The following is a 17,008-nucleotide window of genomic DNA, read 5'->3' as shown; positions in this document are numbered from 1 at the left end:
AGGGGGACAAAAGGAGCGTTGACAGCCGCCCTTTCTCTCTCCTCCCGGGGGGTCAGCCCCATCCGGGAAGGGCCCGGCTGCTGCCTCAAACCCCGCAGCATCCGCTCCCCTCGCGGCTACACCCGTGACCGGCCGGGGGCTGGAACCATTTGTATAGTGGGGGGCGGGGGCTGAGAGCCATTGAACCAAAGTGTAAACCCGGCAGGTAATGGACACCACATCAAAGGTGTGTGTGTGTGTGTGTGTGTGCAGTGGGGATCTGTGTGCAAGGGAGATGCTGGAGTGGGGGCTGCTGGCGCGTGTGCCAGTTGTGTTGGGGGGTGACTGGCGTGTGTGTAATGTGCGCACGGATGACAGGGTGTGTAACGCGGGGGTGGGTGTAATGTGGGGGGGCCGACCTAGACCCCTCCCCCGCTGGGTCCCCCCATTGGTGGCTCTCCGTCTCCCTCCCCAGCCTAGCCCCAGCCCCTATTAAACCCAGCTGAGCCGGCAGTGCAGGACTGTTCATTACGGTGACTGGAGGCTGCTCAGCGTCTGAGAGCTGCCCGGGAACGCAGCCACCGCTCAGCGCTGCACGGAGGGACACCCCCCGGCACTGGCTAGGAGCCTGGGCAGGTACGTGGCCGTCCCTGGGGCGTGGGCCGCGGGGTGGTTGGCGTTCCGGTGGCTTTTGGGTGGGATTGGCTGGCTTTTTGCTTTGTTTTTTTTATTTTAAGCCAAATCCAAGCTTGGGAAAAAAATGAGACGGAGAAAGTTGGCAAAGCTGTTGAGAATGGTCTGATCTGGGGAGCAAAGAAACAAGGGGGGAGGGGGGTTAGAAAAGGCTTCAAAATAGGGGCAAAGGTTAAAAGAGCCGCTCGGCTTGGGGGGGCGTTTTTGGTTCCTTCGGGGGATCTCAGCACCACCGTTCAGTTGCTGTGAAAAGAGAAGAGGCTTTGCGGCTGTCATGCGTGAGTGTGTGTTTGTGTTTGCACGCATGTGTGTCAGTGGAGCCGTGAGTTTGATCAGGTTTGTGAGTGCGTGTGAATGTGAGCGAGTGTGTTTGCACGCGTGTGTGTCAGTGGAGCTGTGAGTTTGATCAGGTTTGTGAATGTGAGTGAGGTGTTGGCACGCATGTGCATCAGTGGAGCCGGGAGTTTGATCGGGTTTGTGAGTGCGTGTGAATGTGAGCGAGTGTGTTTGCACGCATGTGCATCAGTGGAGCCGGGAGTTTGATCGGGTTTGTGAGTGCATGTGAATGTGAGCAAGTGTGTTTGCACGTGTGTGCATCAGTGGATCCGGGTTTGTGAGTGCGTGTGACTGTGAGCGAGTGTGTTTGCACATGTGTGCGTCAGTGGATCCAGGTTTGTGAGTGTGTATGAATGTGAGCGAGTGAGTGTTTGCACGTGTGTGCGTCAGTGGATCTGGGTTTGTGAGTGTGTATGAATGTGAGCAAGTGTGTTTGCACGTGTGTGCGTCAGTGGATCTGGGTTTGTGAGTGCGTGTGAATGTGAGCGAGTGTGTTTGCATGCGTGTGCATCAGTGGATCTGGGTTTGTAAGTGTGTGTGACTGAGCGAGTATGTTTGCACATGTGTGAGTCAGTGGAGCCGAGAGTTTGATCGGGTTTGTGAGTGCATGTGACTGTGAGCAACTGTGTTTGCACGTGTGTGGGTCAGTGGATCCGGGTTTGAGAGTGCGTGTGAATGTGAGCAAGTGTGTTTGCATGCATGTGCATCAGTGGATTCGGGAGTTTGATTGGGTTTGTGAGTGCGTGTGACTGTGAGCAAGTGTGTTTGCACGTGTGTGCATCAGTGGATCTGGGTTTGTGAGTACGTGTGAATGTGAGCGAGTGTGTTTGCACGCGTGTGAGTCAGTGGATCCGGGAGTTTGATCGGATTTGTGAGTGTGTGTGACTGTGAGCAAGTGTGTTTGCATATGTGCGCGTCATGGATCCGGGTTTGTGAGTGTGTGTGAATGTGAGCGAATGTGTTCTCATGCGTGTGCGTCAGTGGATCCGAGTTTGTGAGTGTGTGTGACTGTGAGCAAGTGTGTTTGCACGTGTGTGCGTCAGTGGATCCGGGTTTGTGAGTGCGTGTGACTGCGAGCGGGCGGGAGAAGCACGACGCAGGCGATCGGATGGGTGGACATTATCGTACCTGGGCATATGTGTGTGACATCTCAGCGCTGTTTAATGATTTGTCTCCCCTCCCCAAATAAAGGCAAACTGCCCCCTTTTCCACACACCCCTTCCTGGCTGCTTTCCTCTCTGCCAACCTCCAGCAAACTTTGCAAAACGCAGCGGGGCCCTGGAGAGGCTGGCAGGTGGTAAATGGGGGCTGCCCGCCGGGCAGGCTGGCACCTTCCTGACTCTCTGGCTCCGAGTTTCTTGTATAAGTGCGTCTCATTAGGGCCGAGAGATTTCCAAGGGTGAAGGTTTTTCCCCCCTTCCCGTGGTGGCTTTTGCTGGGTGACATGCAATGTGCACTTCAGCTAACAGACTTGATTAGCTGGCAGGGGGTGGGGGGCAGGGGGGAAATTCAGCTCCAGGGAGCTGATGAGCCCGGAGAATCGAGATCAATCCCAGCCGGGTGATGCCAACAGACAAGTGGTGACTGGCATCTCATCAGCAAAACCAAATCCGATCTTGTACAAATCACATCAGCGGGAGAGGCATTTTCCCACTCTGAATTGCTGGCGGTAATTTTCTCCAGCGTCCACTGGTTTTCCCCCGCCTCGGTGCCAGGGCGGAGATTCCGCCGGGTTGAAAAGATAATTTCAAAAGAAATAAGAACAGAAATAGGTCTGGGTCACTGCGTGACTCTGATAGTCTCCTGCTTTTCCTCCAAATTCCCAGCACGTTCTGTTCCTTCGCTTTAATGACATTGGCTTTTTTCCCTTCCAAAGTTGGGACTTTATTTTTCAGGCTTGTCAGGCAAAAACGGCTTAAAATCCAACCCGGATCTGTCCGAAATTCCGGGGAGGAGAGCCAGCCCTTGCCCCGGCCAGTGGGGATGGCGGACGGCTTGCACTGGGCGATCTGAATTCCTCCCCGAGTCAGAGTCCAGGAGCCGAGTGATGACAGGCTTGGGAAAGGGGGTTATTTGATGATTTCCCTACCTGGGTGTGGAGCTGCCTTAGGCGTTAGGGCACTGGCTGTAGTGTGAGCCTCCCCGCACTAGTGAGAAGCACGCCTTGCACCAATCTTACTTATACCTACACGTTCTGCTTTAGCCCCTGTGTTTGCTCCCCCCCACTTCTCCTTCGTGCCCCCCCAACAAGCTGGTTTGCCTTCTAGGGCTTGATTATATAACACTCCCATTTGCAAGCGTTTCCACGACCAAGTGTGAGTAGAGGCTCTTCGCTCTTACGTTCCGCACCCGTGGAGCTCCAAGCACTGGGCCAAGGCAGGTGGGTAGCATGATCCCAATTGTACAGATGGAGAAACCGAGGCACAGAGCGGGGGCCGTGACTTGTCCCGAGGTCGGCCGGCAGCCCGGTGGCAGAGTGGGGACTAGAACGCAGTCCCGCCTCCTCGCTACTAATGAAGAACGAATCCAACCTTGTTCTGGTCTGGAAACGCCTATATCTTTTATTGGACCGCAACCACCTTCTCTCTCTCGTTCCTTAGATCGGCCATCAGCCCCCGTCCCCGCCCTCGGGAGAGGAAAATGAAAAGCCCCCTGGTGCTGACGGTGCTGCTGTCCTTAGCAGCGGCCAAGCTGTGTCACACCTACTGCGAAGGGACCCCGGAGCAACAGACGGCCAGAGGGGTCCAGACAAAGGTAGAAAGGGAGGGAGCGGGGCTGGCTGGGGTGCAGGGAGATCTGAGTCCACGTGGCTGCCCCCAGGGACAAAGGAACGTGAGACGTTTCGCTGACTCACCTCCCACCCTGACGCTGCGGGTCGGTGGCCTAAAGGAGGATACAATTTGGTTTTGTGCCTGGGTTTTTGGTTTTCCTGGACAACCGTGCATGGTTTTTTTACATTAGAAATTCAGGCGGTCTCCCCCCGGGAAACTCTGTGGGGGACTAGCGATCTAGCCGGATGGGGAACATTAGTTAATCAGCTCTCACTTCCTCTGCCCTGCGAGGGGAAGTGGGTTTGGGTTTCTTTTCATTCGAGATGTTTGAAGTTCTTTTGGTGGGATTTGTTTGCTGCCTTTTTTATTATTAAAATTTTGCTCAGGTCTATTTAACTCCAATGCCTACGGTGTGTTTTGGAGAAAGGTGGTCACTCTGCAAACTGAGGACAAAGCCAAACCCTTGACATTCCTGTCTGGGATACACATCCCGGCCAAAATGTTCCCAAGTGATCCGGTCTCAGCTGGAGCCACACCCGAGTTATTGGGCTCAACCCAGGGGTAAATGGACTGAAATTCTCAGGCCTGTGCTGACCCTAAACTCCATGACAATAACAACCCGCTGACTTCCGCCGGCCGGGGACCTGGCCCCAGCATGTTTCTGATGAGCTGCCCAGAAGCTCTTTGGGAAGAGCCTCCCCCCACCCCCATTTAACCCAATGAAGTGCTGGCGGCAGGCGAACCCGACTCAGCTCCGGCAGCAAGGGAGGGCTGATCCCTGCCTGGAGAAAGGCATTTAGGGAGAGAGCACGGGCTGTTCTGCGGGTGACCTGGCTGGAGACAAAGCCACTGCTCTCGGGAGGTAAGTCCCCAGCTGTGCCCCCTTGGCCGGTGCTGCCCATCCCAGCCGCGACCCCGCTCTCCTGTCCCGGCACAGCTCATCCGTGGTGGCTGAAGAGTCTTGTCCAGCCCCTGCTAAGGGGAGGGCTCTCACCTGCCCTGGCTGGAACAAACGCTAGTGAATGCCCCCTCCTAGGACGGCTGGGAAGGGCAGCCAAGCCCTGGGCTTTGCTCACTCACCGGGGATCCAGAAGCCAGCCCCTGCCCCAGTCCCTAGGCACAAGCTTAGGGCAAAGACCTGGGCACCCCCGTTCCGAGTCCTGGAACCTGCTGTCCAGCTGCCCGGCCCCTCGGGGTGCAACTACGACCCCTCAGACTCACCAGGATTTGAACTCACCCCACTCCCAGAGCTGCGCCCCGCAGGTGCCACACTACTAAATTACGGGGGGACTCTCTGGTGAGGGCACGCAGGAGATGTGAAGCAGTCTGCACGCGCACACACACAGAGCAGGGCCTGTCCCCTCCAGCAAGGGGCAGCAGGATGGATACACACACACACACACACACACATACACACACAAGTATGCGCGCTCTTACCCATCCCTTGGGGAGCGGCCGTGGTCTGGCAGGCAGGGGGCTTCTCCCCACCCCCCGACCTGCGTTCAGGCCCCGCCTTGTGCACCCCTCCCCGCCTCATTCCATCTCTGGTCTAGATACACTGAGTCTGTGCTGGGCCAGTCTGCCTCGGTTTCCCTCAGTTCATGGCACTGGAATGAGTTCCCTAGGGAGGTGGTGGAATCTCCTTTCTTAGAGGTTTTAAGGCCCAGCTTGACAAAGCCCTGGCTGGGATGATTTAGTTGGGGATTGGTCCTGCTGTGAGCAGGGGGTTGGACTAGATACCTCCTGAGGTCCCTTCCAACCCTGATCGTCTATGATTCTATAGCCTGCTCCGTGCAGGGATCCCAATTCCTCTTTTCACCACCGCTCACGACAGCCGTGCAGCCTCCAGGCCCTTGTTAATGCTGAGTTTTAGCTGGACGTGGGAGCTGGCCTGGCCTAGTAGCTAGAGCGCTGGATGGCGACTCAGGAGACCTGGATTTTATTCCTGGCTCTACTGCTAGGTGACCGTCCCTGCTCTGGGCCTCAGTTTCCCCTTGGGGGTAATGCTACTGACCCTCCTTTGTAAAGTCCTGGGAGATCTGCTCATGGACAGAGTAGGCATTATTATTTGTTAACCTGTCCGCATTCCGGTAGCACCTGGGAGCCCTGGTCACGGAGCGGGACCCCTGGCGCTAGGCGCTGTACAAACACAGGACAGGAAGACGGTCCGGGCCCCAGCGTGCTTCCACTCTAAGATGAGAGCCAGCAGGTGGCTACGGGCCGACGAGAGAGCCCAAGGGACCAGTGAGACAAAAACTGCCTTGCCTGGCGTTGCCTGGACACTGGGCTCTGACATCCCCAGAGGTGCCCAGCTCTGCCCAGGGCCCTGCTGCAGCTCTGTGCCAGCTGGCTCCCTGGGCATGGGCTCCTCGTATGTCCCCCTAGCGGGGCAGCGGCTTTTCAGTGGCTTTTGGGGAGGGCCCCTCCCTGACTCGGGAATCGAGCAAGACGGGGACCTGGATGGACAGATGGATGGATGTTCTGGGTTGCAGCCTTCCCTGGCAGGAAGGGAGGCTGGGAGAAGGGCCACTCCCCTCCTGGAACGCCCCCGGCACCCAGGCTAGAAGGGGATCAACCCCCCCCCCAGCAAATGTACCTGCCAGCTCACCCCCTGCACCTCCCCTGTGGTAGCTCCTCCTAGTGGCGAGAGCCAACAGGCCGGAGGGGGGCCCAGTGCCACCCCTGCCCAGGGTGTGGAGCGGGACCTGCCCATCCCGTGCACCTGAAGACTCCTTCCCCATGGAGCTGGGAGCCTGCATGCTCAGCCCCCCCCCCAATATTCCCCCTGGGTGGGCCGGGGGCCTGTCGTCCCCTTCCCTGCCCGGGGAAAGAGGGGCCAGGCTGCGCTGAGGGGCCGAGCGAGCTGCGCCAGGCCCCTGGGTTGGTTTTCTGTCACTGGCTTGGAGAGCTGCTGAGGCGAGAATCCGCACAACCCGCAGCCCCATGTCTCCAACCCGGCCGCTTCCCGGCCCCAGCTCAGCACTTCTGGCTCCGCGAGCCGGCGGTGGAGACGGTACCGGCCGCGCCTGCTGGAAATGGCCTTGAGCCACCTCTGGGCGGGTCAGCGGTGGAACCCAGGGTTCCACCGATTGCACCGGGCTTGGGAGCGGGAGGCGGGAGCCGGTCTCTGGCCAGGCGGTTATCAGGTGTGTGACAGTACCCAGCGGGGCCCAGTTGAGATTGTCCCGGGCACTGCCCAGCAAACTCCCCGACCAGGATTGGTGCCCCATTGTGCCAGGCGCTTATGACCCCTGCCCCCCGTGACTGGCACCAGTGCCCCTTTGCGCCAGGCGCGGCACAGCCACAAGCCGTTTCACGGAGGGGCTACGGGACGCCAGTCCCATGGCAGTTCTGCCAGCGTGGGCCAGAGCCATGCTGGGGAGCTGGCCATGACGGGCCATATTCTCAGAGTCCCCCGGGGCTCGGGCGTTCCCACCGGAACCCCCACGAAGCTTTTCGTCCGGCTCAGCCCATCCGAGGGTCCTACCTCAAACCTCCAGCAAGGTCCAGACCCTAAGGGACTTAAACACCTGGCTCCCATTGGCTTCCAAGGGGACTTAGACACCTAACTCCCTTAGGCTGCATTCCCCACACACAAGTAGCACCTCAGGGTTGAGTGGGGTGAGGTGGATCGTGAGCTGTGTCTCTGTCCGCGGCGATGGGGAGCCGATGGCACGTAGGGCGACCCGCTGTCCCAGTCTTAGGGGCTGTGTCTTGTATACGCAACTATAACTCGCCCTCCCCATGGGGGAAAAAAAGTGTCCTGACTTTTTGCACTTGCGATCTGGTCACCCTCGGTGCGTGCAAATCCGTGGTGCGCAAAGGTGGGGGATTTGCTCCAGGCGGGGACTGGAGTACCTCCGCGCCTGGCTCTGCGGTATGCAAATTACTTCCCAGCAGCCCCTCTTTGCCCCTCAACTGGAGCTTTGTGAAGCCCTTTGCTAAGACCCCCGGCCTCGGGCGGCTGCTTTCTGCAGGGCTGCGCCGGGCCATTTGCAAGCGATTCTCTCTGGGGCGGGCGCGTCAGGCCCATTTTCCTCATTTTGTCTGGGGTGGGTTTTTTTGTTTCTTTCTCGCCGTAAATTGCGCCTCTCCCCGAGCGAGCGGCGGCTGGAAGGAGACACAAGCGAGGGCTGGCGTGTCTGATGGGCTCGGCAATAAGCAATGTCTTTGAGCGCTAGATTGCTGCCACTTTGGGCAGAAAAGCATCTGGACGGATGGAGCCGGATTCGGGGCGGGGGCGGGGGGGACGCATGCTGGGGGTGGGTTCGCTCCAGCGGGGCGTCGCTGAGGCTAGCCACTGTTGTAGCAAGAGGGAGGGCTGCGGGTTGGGATTGGGGGGCCCTGGCAAAGCTGGGGGGGGGGGAGAACTGGGATAGCATCTCCCGTCTCCCACTCACTAAAAGCACTTGGCCTCCTAAGGGTTAAAGGCTCCCCCACACGATTTGCAGGGGAATGAGGATTTTGCTGGCAAATCGCCTGCTCCTCACGGGTACTTGACTCTCCTGCCAGCTGGGGGGGAAGAGCCGGGGCCCCCGCTGAGCCCGCATCGAGCTGTGCGGTGTCTGTGTACGGCTCAGAGCCCTGCCCCCCGCCCACAGCCACCCCCACCCCGGCTCCATGAGCAGACTCCTCAGGGGAGCTGCTGGTTGATTTCCCCCCCCCCCCCCAGGAGGAAATCCCGCATCAGGGAGGCTTCTGTAGGGCTGGCAGGCCCCAGGAGTGCAGGGGTTAATGGTGGAGACACCCCCCACCCCTGGGAGTCCAGCTGGTTACGTCATCAATGAGATGAGTTAGGCGAGAGCTCAGCCTAGGGACTCGGCAGCAGGGGGACAGGGACGGTGGCCGGGGCTCAGGAAAATTCCAGGGCTGGGCTAGCCGGGGGCTGGCGGGTTTCACGCTGGCTTGCCACGGCGATCAGGCGTCTCCTGACAGGCCGGGGTCAGGGGCCGAGTGGGGTTTGATGCAAATGTGACGACATCCCCGTGGGGAGATCCTGCTCCCGGGGCGCCCGCCCCCTCGGGCCCGTAATGGGGAGCCGGGAGGGGAGGATTGGGAGCCATCGCTGACACCCCACAGTCGGTGACACCCTCACGCTGCCAAAATCTTGGCGGTATCCGGCCCTGGGGGCGCAGCTGCAGAAACCTGGGTGGGGCTCAGGGCCGCAGGTGGAGGGCTGACAGGAGCAGTGGGGGGGGATTGGGGCAGGTGGCTCCGTCCCTCGTCCCTAGAGTCGCCTGGCCCCGCCCACCTGGCCCCGCCCGCCTGGCCCCTCTGCGTTTGGGGCTCACGCCCGCCTCTCTCCCTGTCTTTCCCGCAGCCGAGCTCAGACCTTGACAAGCTGCCCACGGCCCTGCTCAGGAGACTCTACGACGGCCACCGGGTCTCCTACGAGGCGCTGCTGCAGCTGGCGGGCAAGGACGATGCCCGTGAGTGCCCGGCCCCATCCCCCGCCCTGAGAAAACTAACCCGGGGAGACTGGAAGGGGCCGGAGGGGGGAGCTGCTATCGGGCGGGGGATGGGGAGAGAGCAGCGAAAGCAGAGGGGGTGAGGTTGATTGCTGCCCCCCAGCACCACTGACCATCTCCCGTTTCTCTCTTCCAGGTCCCAAGATGCCCGTCCCCTCTCAGAAACGTAAGTCCCATTTTCCCCTCTTCCCTGACCCCGGCTTCTCTGCCCTGTCCATCTGGGGGACGCCGCGGCCTCTCCCCAGCCCCGCTCCACTCTGTGCTCCTGACCCACACAGCAATCAAGGCAGACGTCACTGTCACCAACTGGAGTGTAGATGGGACCCGCCCTTGAAAGCCAGCCGAAGCCTCAGGCAGCCCAGGCTTCCCAGGGCCATGGTTAGGTCCCGTCTGCGCTTGGCCCCGGGCTGAGTCTTGGATCGGCCAGGGCCGGCCCTGCCCCAGCGCCCGTGTGCTCGGTTCCAGCTGTGCCCAGTCTGGGAGCCGGGCCCGAGGCGTCTCGGGGGGGCGGGGGGCAGATCTGGACCCAGAAGGCGCTTTGGCAAAGATGACCCGGATGAAAAGCCTCAGGTGGCGTCTCTTCCCTTCCCCGGCCTGCCAGGCTGACTCAGCTCAGGGCACCCGCTCCGCTGACCCCCTTGTCTTTCTGCAGGGGACATGCACGACTTCTTTGTCGGCCTCATGGGGAAAAGGACCCCGGAGCCCGGTAAGTGGGGCCCGTGTGAGGCCAGCTTGGCGGGTGGAGGGGGGCGTTGTGCAACGAGGCGCCGGCCGGAAGCCCCAGGTTGCCCGTTCCCAGCACCGTCAAGTGTCCACGCACCCGCCCGCCCACTCAGGGGCGAGGCCTTGATGCCCCTAACGGAGATCCTGCGTCTATACTGCAGGACGGGCTGCCCCAGTCCAGCGCTTCCAGCGCTGGCCGGTGTCCCCCCACTCCGGTGACACAAGGGGGGTGGAACAGGTTGACCGTTCCAGGACGGGGGGGCTTCCTGCAGGGGCTGAGTAGTGGGCGGGGGCCGTCCCGGCTGGGCGAACGGGCCTGGGAAGGAACTGACTGCATCTCTGCTCTGCTGTTTAACCCTAGACGACCCCACAGACGGGAACAAGGAGACTTCCGCTGGCTTCGGCGACCTCAAATACCCCCCAAATGCAGAATGAGGTGAGGGCAGCGGGGGCCCGGTTCTGTTCGCTCCCCTTCCCGTGCGACGCACGCGGGCACACGCCCACACGCCCAGCGAGGTGGAGAAAAGCAGCCCCACGTCTCGCTGCAGCTCGGGCCTCTGGCAGGGGGACGTGGGAGCGTTTGACCCGAACCTCGGGGGCCGCTCGCGAATGGCGCTCGGCTGATAGGCCTTTTGCCACCCCGAGACTGCGAATCCTTCACCTCTTTCGAGTCCGAACATAGAGCTGCTGGGCTGGGCTGAGATGCAGGTGGCCAATGCCACCTGCTTCTGGGACACTAAGGGTGAGATCCTGGCACCACGGAGTAGCCATCCTGGTTCCAGTGTGTGTGTGTGGGGAGGGGGGGTGGCTTCATCACAGCCCGTGAACACCTGAATGGGAAACTGGAATCTGTTCACCAAGGGCTCTTGGCCCTGACAGACGAAGGCAAAGTGAGCGCCAAGGGCTGCAAGTGGGAGCTAGACGAGTTCTGACCGGAAAGAAGGCGCCCCGTTTTAACGAGGAGGGTTGCTAATCACTGGAATTAAGGCAGGGCAGTTCTCTGGCCTACGCTAGACAGGAGCGGCTGCAGCTCCTTAAAAGTGTGTGGGGGGGGCCCCACTGGTGCCCAAGGTGTGGCCCCACCCCCTTTCCCCGAAGCCCCACCCCCTTTCCCTGAGGCCCCACCCCCGCGCTGCCCCCGCTCCCTGAGCCCCACTCCTGCGCCACTTCTTCCTCCCCCCAAACCCCATCCGCTGCTCACTCCTTTCTGCTCCCGCCCCCCATCGCTGGTAAAAGGTGATGGGGCCATGGCCCCCCGGCGTCAGACTAGATGATCACAACGGTCCCTTCTGGCTTTGGAATCGATGAACGTTTTTCTGTTGAGTCCCGGGCTCGCGTTACGGGGACGGCTGGAGAACGAGCCGTAGCTCGGGGTTACAACGGTCCCCTGTGTGGCGTGAGTCCAGAGGGCCTGCTCTGGGCTCCTGCACTTTCCCCATGTGGGCTTTTGTCTCTGGTCCTTTTACTGTTGTCCCCCAATAGCAGCTGGAAGCCCCACCAGCCCCGCACGCACCAACCCACCCTCCTGCCAGTCCTGTCCTGGTGGGGAACGTTAAAGTGGCCCCTGATTTTCGGCACTTCCGTTTTTGGGTGCCCACCTTGAAGCTTGGTATTTGGCTTCATACTACAGAGGGGCTGACCACCACCCTCCCCCTCACATCCCATGGTCTCAACTCAGCCCTTTGGGACATCAGGTCCTGCTAGCACCTCCTGCTAAGGTGCTGTATTAGCCAGCTGTTGGGGAATGGGATCCGTCTCCACGCAAGACGTCCCGTCCCCACACACCAGGCCGGGGAGTTTCACGACCGCGGGAGCGATTACCGCCGAGAATACGAGGTTTGCCAAACCACAGCCGCGTGAGCAAACCGTCCCGAAGGGTCACGCTTCTCCTCGTGCATTAGCTCTTTAATACCTATATGGGGTCTTTAATTACAGATCGAAAATCCCATTGATGGTCCCGCGCTCGCTATCACCCGCTCGTGTGTTGAGCAGAGCCCTGACCCTGTGCGTGTTAGCACACGGCAGGCTGGGTTACGGGACATAAATAGCTGTAATCCCCCTAACCGGGTGATTACACGGCACTTATTCTGTTATTATGAATTCATTAGCTGGTGATTTGCATCCCGGCGACGGCTGGGTAATGAGACCAGGAGCTGGCTGGCTTCGCTTCGTGCCGAGCCGAAGCCTTAACGATAATTGCGCTGCAATTTTAGGAAATGGAGGAAAAGAGCAAATTTGTGGAAGGCGCTTTCCACGCATGCAGATGAGTCCAGTACCACGGCTACGCGCGCTGTCTCCCATTGCCGGGTCTTCCACTGGGCTGTGTCTTCCCCTGTGTGCTTGGGGGTGGGGGGTTATTTGCATGTGTACAATTTGTGGGTGATTGCATGTTATTGAAAGGTGGTTTGTATGTACCAAGCTCACCGTTGCTGGGAAAGGAGTGGGAGCGCTGGCTTCCAGGGGCAGGGAACGAGGCTAATGCATCTAATCGACTTAGCCAGGCTTTTCCAGCTCTCCCAGGACTTATTCCAAGCTGTGCCACCCCAGGGTGGAAGGATCCAACGTGCCGTGGGTTTCCTCCTTCTTTCCTGCAGATGCCCACGCCAGGGACAAGCAAAGCGTCGGCAGCGCCTCGAGAAACGGAGACGAAGCCGCTCTCCAAAGCCCGCCACGCTCTCAACTGAACCGGAACTCTCTCGCCATGTCGTGGAGAACTCTCCCCCCACGTGCCCCGTCTCGTCCTCGCTGCCCCATTCTGGCCTGTGCCTCGTCCTAATGCTAGTGCTCGCTGTTTGGAAATAGAGTAATGCCCCGGCCCCATGGTGCTTTCCCCTCCGCAGACACCCCGAGGAGCCAGCAGAACCCCCTTTGTGGCGTAGATTAAAAACACCCTTGACTAGTCAATAACACCACGATTTTTACTTATGAGCTGCCCTGTCTCTCAGCTTCTTTGCCTGATGTTTCCTAGGACTCTGTTGTTTGCTGGAGCCCCAATCACGTGTCCAGGACGCCACCGTGCTGGGCGCTGGACGGACACAGAAAGAAAAGCCAATCCCTGCCCCATGCCTTGGAACACACCTTTGCAGAGGGAAATGTTCTCCAGGAGGGAGCAGGGGTATTAAGGCTATAAAAGACCATCAATGCGGTTCAGGGTTCCTACGCCTTCCTCTCTAGCCTCTGGCGCTAGCCACTGTCAGAGACAAGATACTGGGCGAGATGCCCACAGGTCTGACCCAGCCCAGCAATTCTTCTGCTGCTCGGCACAGAGAGGTCAGGTGATTTGCCCAAGGTCCAGTGAACCTCAAACCTGCCCTTTCTCCCTTCTCCCATGCCGTTAGTAACTAGGCATCTTCCTAGCTTCTTGCGATGTTGCCCATCAATGTGGTATCCCAGCCTCGGAGGTAACAACTAAAAAACGCCCACCTGGTTACTATAGAGAGCTGGGCAGAACGTTTGCAATTAAACCGTTTTTTTTTTCTTGTCAAAATCTGCTGTCGAAACCGTTTGGCGGAGACATCTCTATTTTGACGGGAAGGTGGTGAGGGGCAGGGCGGACTCGCTGGTTACTTGCAGAGAGGGGCCCAGCTTCAAAACGCTTTCTGAAAATGGAACCGGNTTACTTGCAGAGAGGGGCCCAGCTTCAAAACGTGACCTGGTCGATCTGAAAAGGGGCCTTCGGGGCCGGTTCCATTTTCAGAAAGCGTTTTGGGTTTGGAGCCAATGTGGAACCAACCCGATTTTGAAACCTCGAGGAAGTTGGTGTGAAACGGAATTGTCCTTCTCCACCCAGTTCTATTCCCACCCTTCCTCTGGCCAGATAGAAGGTATTTTCTTTCAGGAAGGATTGTCCATTAACTCTGGCCTCTGAGGCCATCAGGGACAGTAGGAGACAGCGGGAGCGTCCTCGTAAGACCTACAAGGTCTAGACAAGCTGAGCGCAGCTCCTAACGTGCTGGCTGAGCCGCTGCGTGAGGATTCAGTGACTTTTCTGGAACCGTGCGCCTGCAATTCTCCTTGGCTCAGCAAGAGCTCCTACCGCAGGAGCTTGGTCGTTTGCCTGGCCTGGTACAGAGACAAGGTGGGGGAAGCAATATGGGACTAACCTCGAGCCACACAGAGCTCTTCTCCAGGGCTGGGAAAAGTCCTCAGCGTGTCACGGCTAAGTGCAAGGTGGGACAGATTGTTAAGCATAAGCAGCTGACCCATATTGTGAGACGTCATTCCAAGGGGTGGGGGGTTACAGACTGTTGTAACGAGCCATCAATCCGACTCTACGGAGTCCGAGCTTTTTAGAGTCTAGCCAAGTTATGAATTCTAGCTCCCAGTCCAGCGCACTAGGCCGTAGTCTTGATCTCAACCCTGTCTGATGTTTATACGTCCCCTTAGAATCATAGAATATCAGGGTTGGAAGGGACCTCAGGAGGTATCTAGTCCAACCCCCTGCTCAAAGCAGGGCCAATCCCCAACTAAACCATCCCAGCCAGGGCTTTGTCAAGCCGGGCCTTAAATACCTCTAAGGATGGAGATTCCCCCACCTCCCTAGGGAACCCATTCCAGTGCTTCACCACCCTCCTAGTGAAAAATTTTTTCCTAATATCCAACCTAAACCTCCCACACTGCAACTTGACCATTGCTGCTTGTTCTGTCATCTGCCACCACTGAGAACAGTCTAGATCCATCCTCTTTGGAACCCCCTTTCAGGTAGTTGAAAGCAGCTATCAAATCCCCCCTCATTCTTCTCTTCTGCAGACTAAACAATCCCAGTTCCCTCAGCCTCTCCTCCTAAGTCATGTGCTCCAGCCCCCTAATCATTTTTGTTGCCCTCCGCTGGACTCTTTCCAATTTTTCCACATCCTTCTTGTAGTGTGGGGCCCAAAGTCAACTGGTATTCACCCGTAACACTTCCTGGATGTGTAAGCATTGTCCGGTTCAGGAAAGCCTTTAAGATGCATCTCCTGGAAGTTCACAAACTGCCTTTTTTCTCCCCACTTTGCTAACTTGCTGACTGAGCGGGTCTCTGGCCCAGACCTTTCGGTTTAACTCCCTCACCCTTTCAAACTGTCCTTTCCCTCTAATCAGCTAAGAGGTGATCCTGGCAAGGGTAAGAACAATGCCAAAGGTGTGATTTCTGCGACTTTTGCTCCCAAAGGGTGGGGAACGGAGTACAGAACTTGATCTGTCATCTTTACCTTGAGCACGGTTGTCAAGGAGCCGGAATAAATTCTCGAATGCCACAAGAGTGGATTTTCCGCCTCTCTGTCCAACCGGAGGCAGCAGGTTTAAAACAAATAAAAGGAAGTTCTTCTTCACATAGTGCACAGTCAACTTGTGGAACTCCTTGCCTGAGGAGGTTGTGAAGGCTAGGACTATAACAGGGTTTAAAAGAGAACTGGATAAATTCATGGTGGTTAAGTCCATTAATGGCTATTAGCCAGGAGGGGTAAGGAATGGTGTCCCTAGCCTCTGTTTGTCAGAGGGTGGAGATGGATGGCAGGAGAGAGATCACTTGATCATTGCCTGTTGGGTTCACTCCCTCTGGGACACCTGGCATTGGCCACTGTCGGCAGACAGGATACTGGGCTAGATGGACCTCTGGTCTGACCCGGTACGGCCGTTCTTATGTTCTTATGAGAAACACCTAAGACACCTGTCACCAGGGGATGCTCCCTGTGGCTGCATTGTGAAGCTCACAGGTGTGCAGTGCAGAAGCAGTTAACTACCAAAAGCCTAAACAATACAAAATTCAGATCCACAGTAAAAGTCATTTAGCAGGAAACTGGCCTCAGGCCCAGCCTCCCACGGCCCAGCCCGTGTAGAAATCAGAGGTGCATTGCATTTTAAAAGCCAGGCTTCCCTCTGGAGTGGGAGGCAGGCGCAGTGAGCCTGGGATAAGCCCGGCAGTTGCTGCTAGCAGGTGCCATGGGCTTGTTTGATGCAGCCACGCTGCCCTCTTGCGAATTTGGTTCCTCCCGCAGCTCTGACACCAGAATGCGGTGGGAACCGGCCAGCGACTGTCTGAAAGGTGGGATTTGCCAAAGGCACGGATCTGTGTCCAGCTCAGGGCAAGTCCAGGGTCTTTTCTGGCTCACCCGCTTTGGCTGCTAGTTGGGGTCTCATGTGACTCAGACGGTCCAGAAGTCAAATTACTTTAGGTGCTCTGCAAGTGGCTCCGTGCGGGGGTTTTCGGACGGACCCAGTCAGCGAAACCGTGCCAAACGCTGGCCGGCGGGCTGCAGGGGCGGTCAACGTGCGTGAATGACACGGCAGGGTGCTCAATCTCCCGGATTGCTTCCAATCGTCACCGGGAGATCGATGCCGATTCCGGGAGACTCCGGGCCAAACCTGAAGGGTTGGCAAGCCTAGATAGAGGCCGGGGGCTGTGTTTCTCCTCCCTGGCCCCTTGTTCGGCTCCGCCCCAGGCTGTGGGAGTGGGCCCAGGCCCACGCATCTGGCAGCAGGAGGATTGGTGAAAAGGCAGCTGGTTCTGGCAGTCATGGCTGGGATCCCCAGACGCCCCCGCGCCAGGAGCTCTGCCCCCCACCCCAGCCTTAAGGCGTTCCTGCTGGCCCCAGAAGAGCCAGGCCGGGGGTGGTTCCTGCTCTGTCCTTCCTTGCACCTTCTCCAGGGCCCAGTCGTCCTCCTCCCCATGTCCCCCAGTCTCCATCCCGCCCCCACAGTGTCCCCCAGCTTGCTTTGTGGCTGGGGGGCACAGGGAGCACTGCACCCTCTGCAGATCCTCCTCTCAGGTGACCCCGGCCTGACTGCCCCCAGCTCCCCTGACCCCCACTCCTTCCTCACTGCCCCCCCCCCAGCTTCCCCAAACCCCACACCGGATCCTACCCCATCACCTGAGCGCTCCCTCGTCACCTGACTCGAGCCTTGCCCCCCCATCACCTGCCCCCTCAACTTCCCTCAGCTCTTCCCACTCCCGCCCCCCAGCTCCCCTGTTCCTGCCCCTTCCCCCCACTCCTCCTGCCCCCAGCCCCGCCCCCCGCCCCCCTGTTCCTGCCCCTTCCCCCCACTCCTCCTGCCCCCCCA

At 58.7% G+C, this 17,008-nt stretch overlaps 1 protein-coding gene across 2 annotated transcripts; it reads left to right on the top strand.

Moving 5' to 3' along the window:
- The first annotated feature begins 463 nt into the window (after positions 1-463).
- TAC3 (tachykinin precursor 3) lies at positions 464-12,898 on the top strand. 2 transcript variants are annotated; one of them, XM_034792503.1, is made up of 7 exons: positions 464-615; positions 3,609-3,762; positions 9,100-9,208; positions 9,384-9,413; positions 9,900-9,953; positions 10,332-10,406; positions 12,565-12,898. In XM_034792503.1, exons 2-6 carry the CDS (start codon positions 3,649-3,651, stop codon positions 10,403-10,405), a joined length of 381 nt encoding a protein of 126 aa, XP_034648394.1. In that variant the 5' UTR covers positions 464-615; positions 3,609-3,648; the 3' UTR covers position 10,406; positions 12,565-12,898. The 2 variants fall into 2 exon arrangements, with proteins under 2 accessions (XP_034648394.1, XP_034648395.1); XM_034792504.1 differs by lacking the exon at positions 464-615 and adding an exon at positions 3,308-3,388.
- Positions 12,899-17,008: the final 4,110 nt, after the last annotated feature.

This window comes from Trachemys scripta, chromosome 16, assembly GCF_013100865.1.
Source record: "Trachemys scripta elegans isolate TJP31775 chromosome 16, CAS_Tse_1.0, whole genome shotgun sequence".
Taxonomy (NCBI): Eukaryota; Metazoa; Chordata; order Testudines; family Emydidae; genus Trachemys; species Trachemys scripta.
The sequence above is the reverse complement of the archived record's forward strand: the minus strand, read 5'-3'. Positions and strand labels throughout refer to the sequence as shown.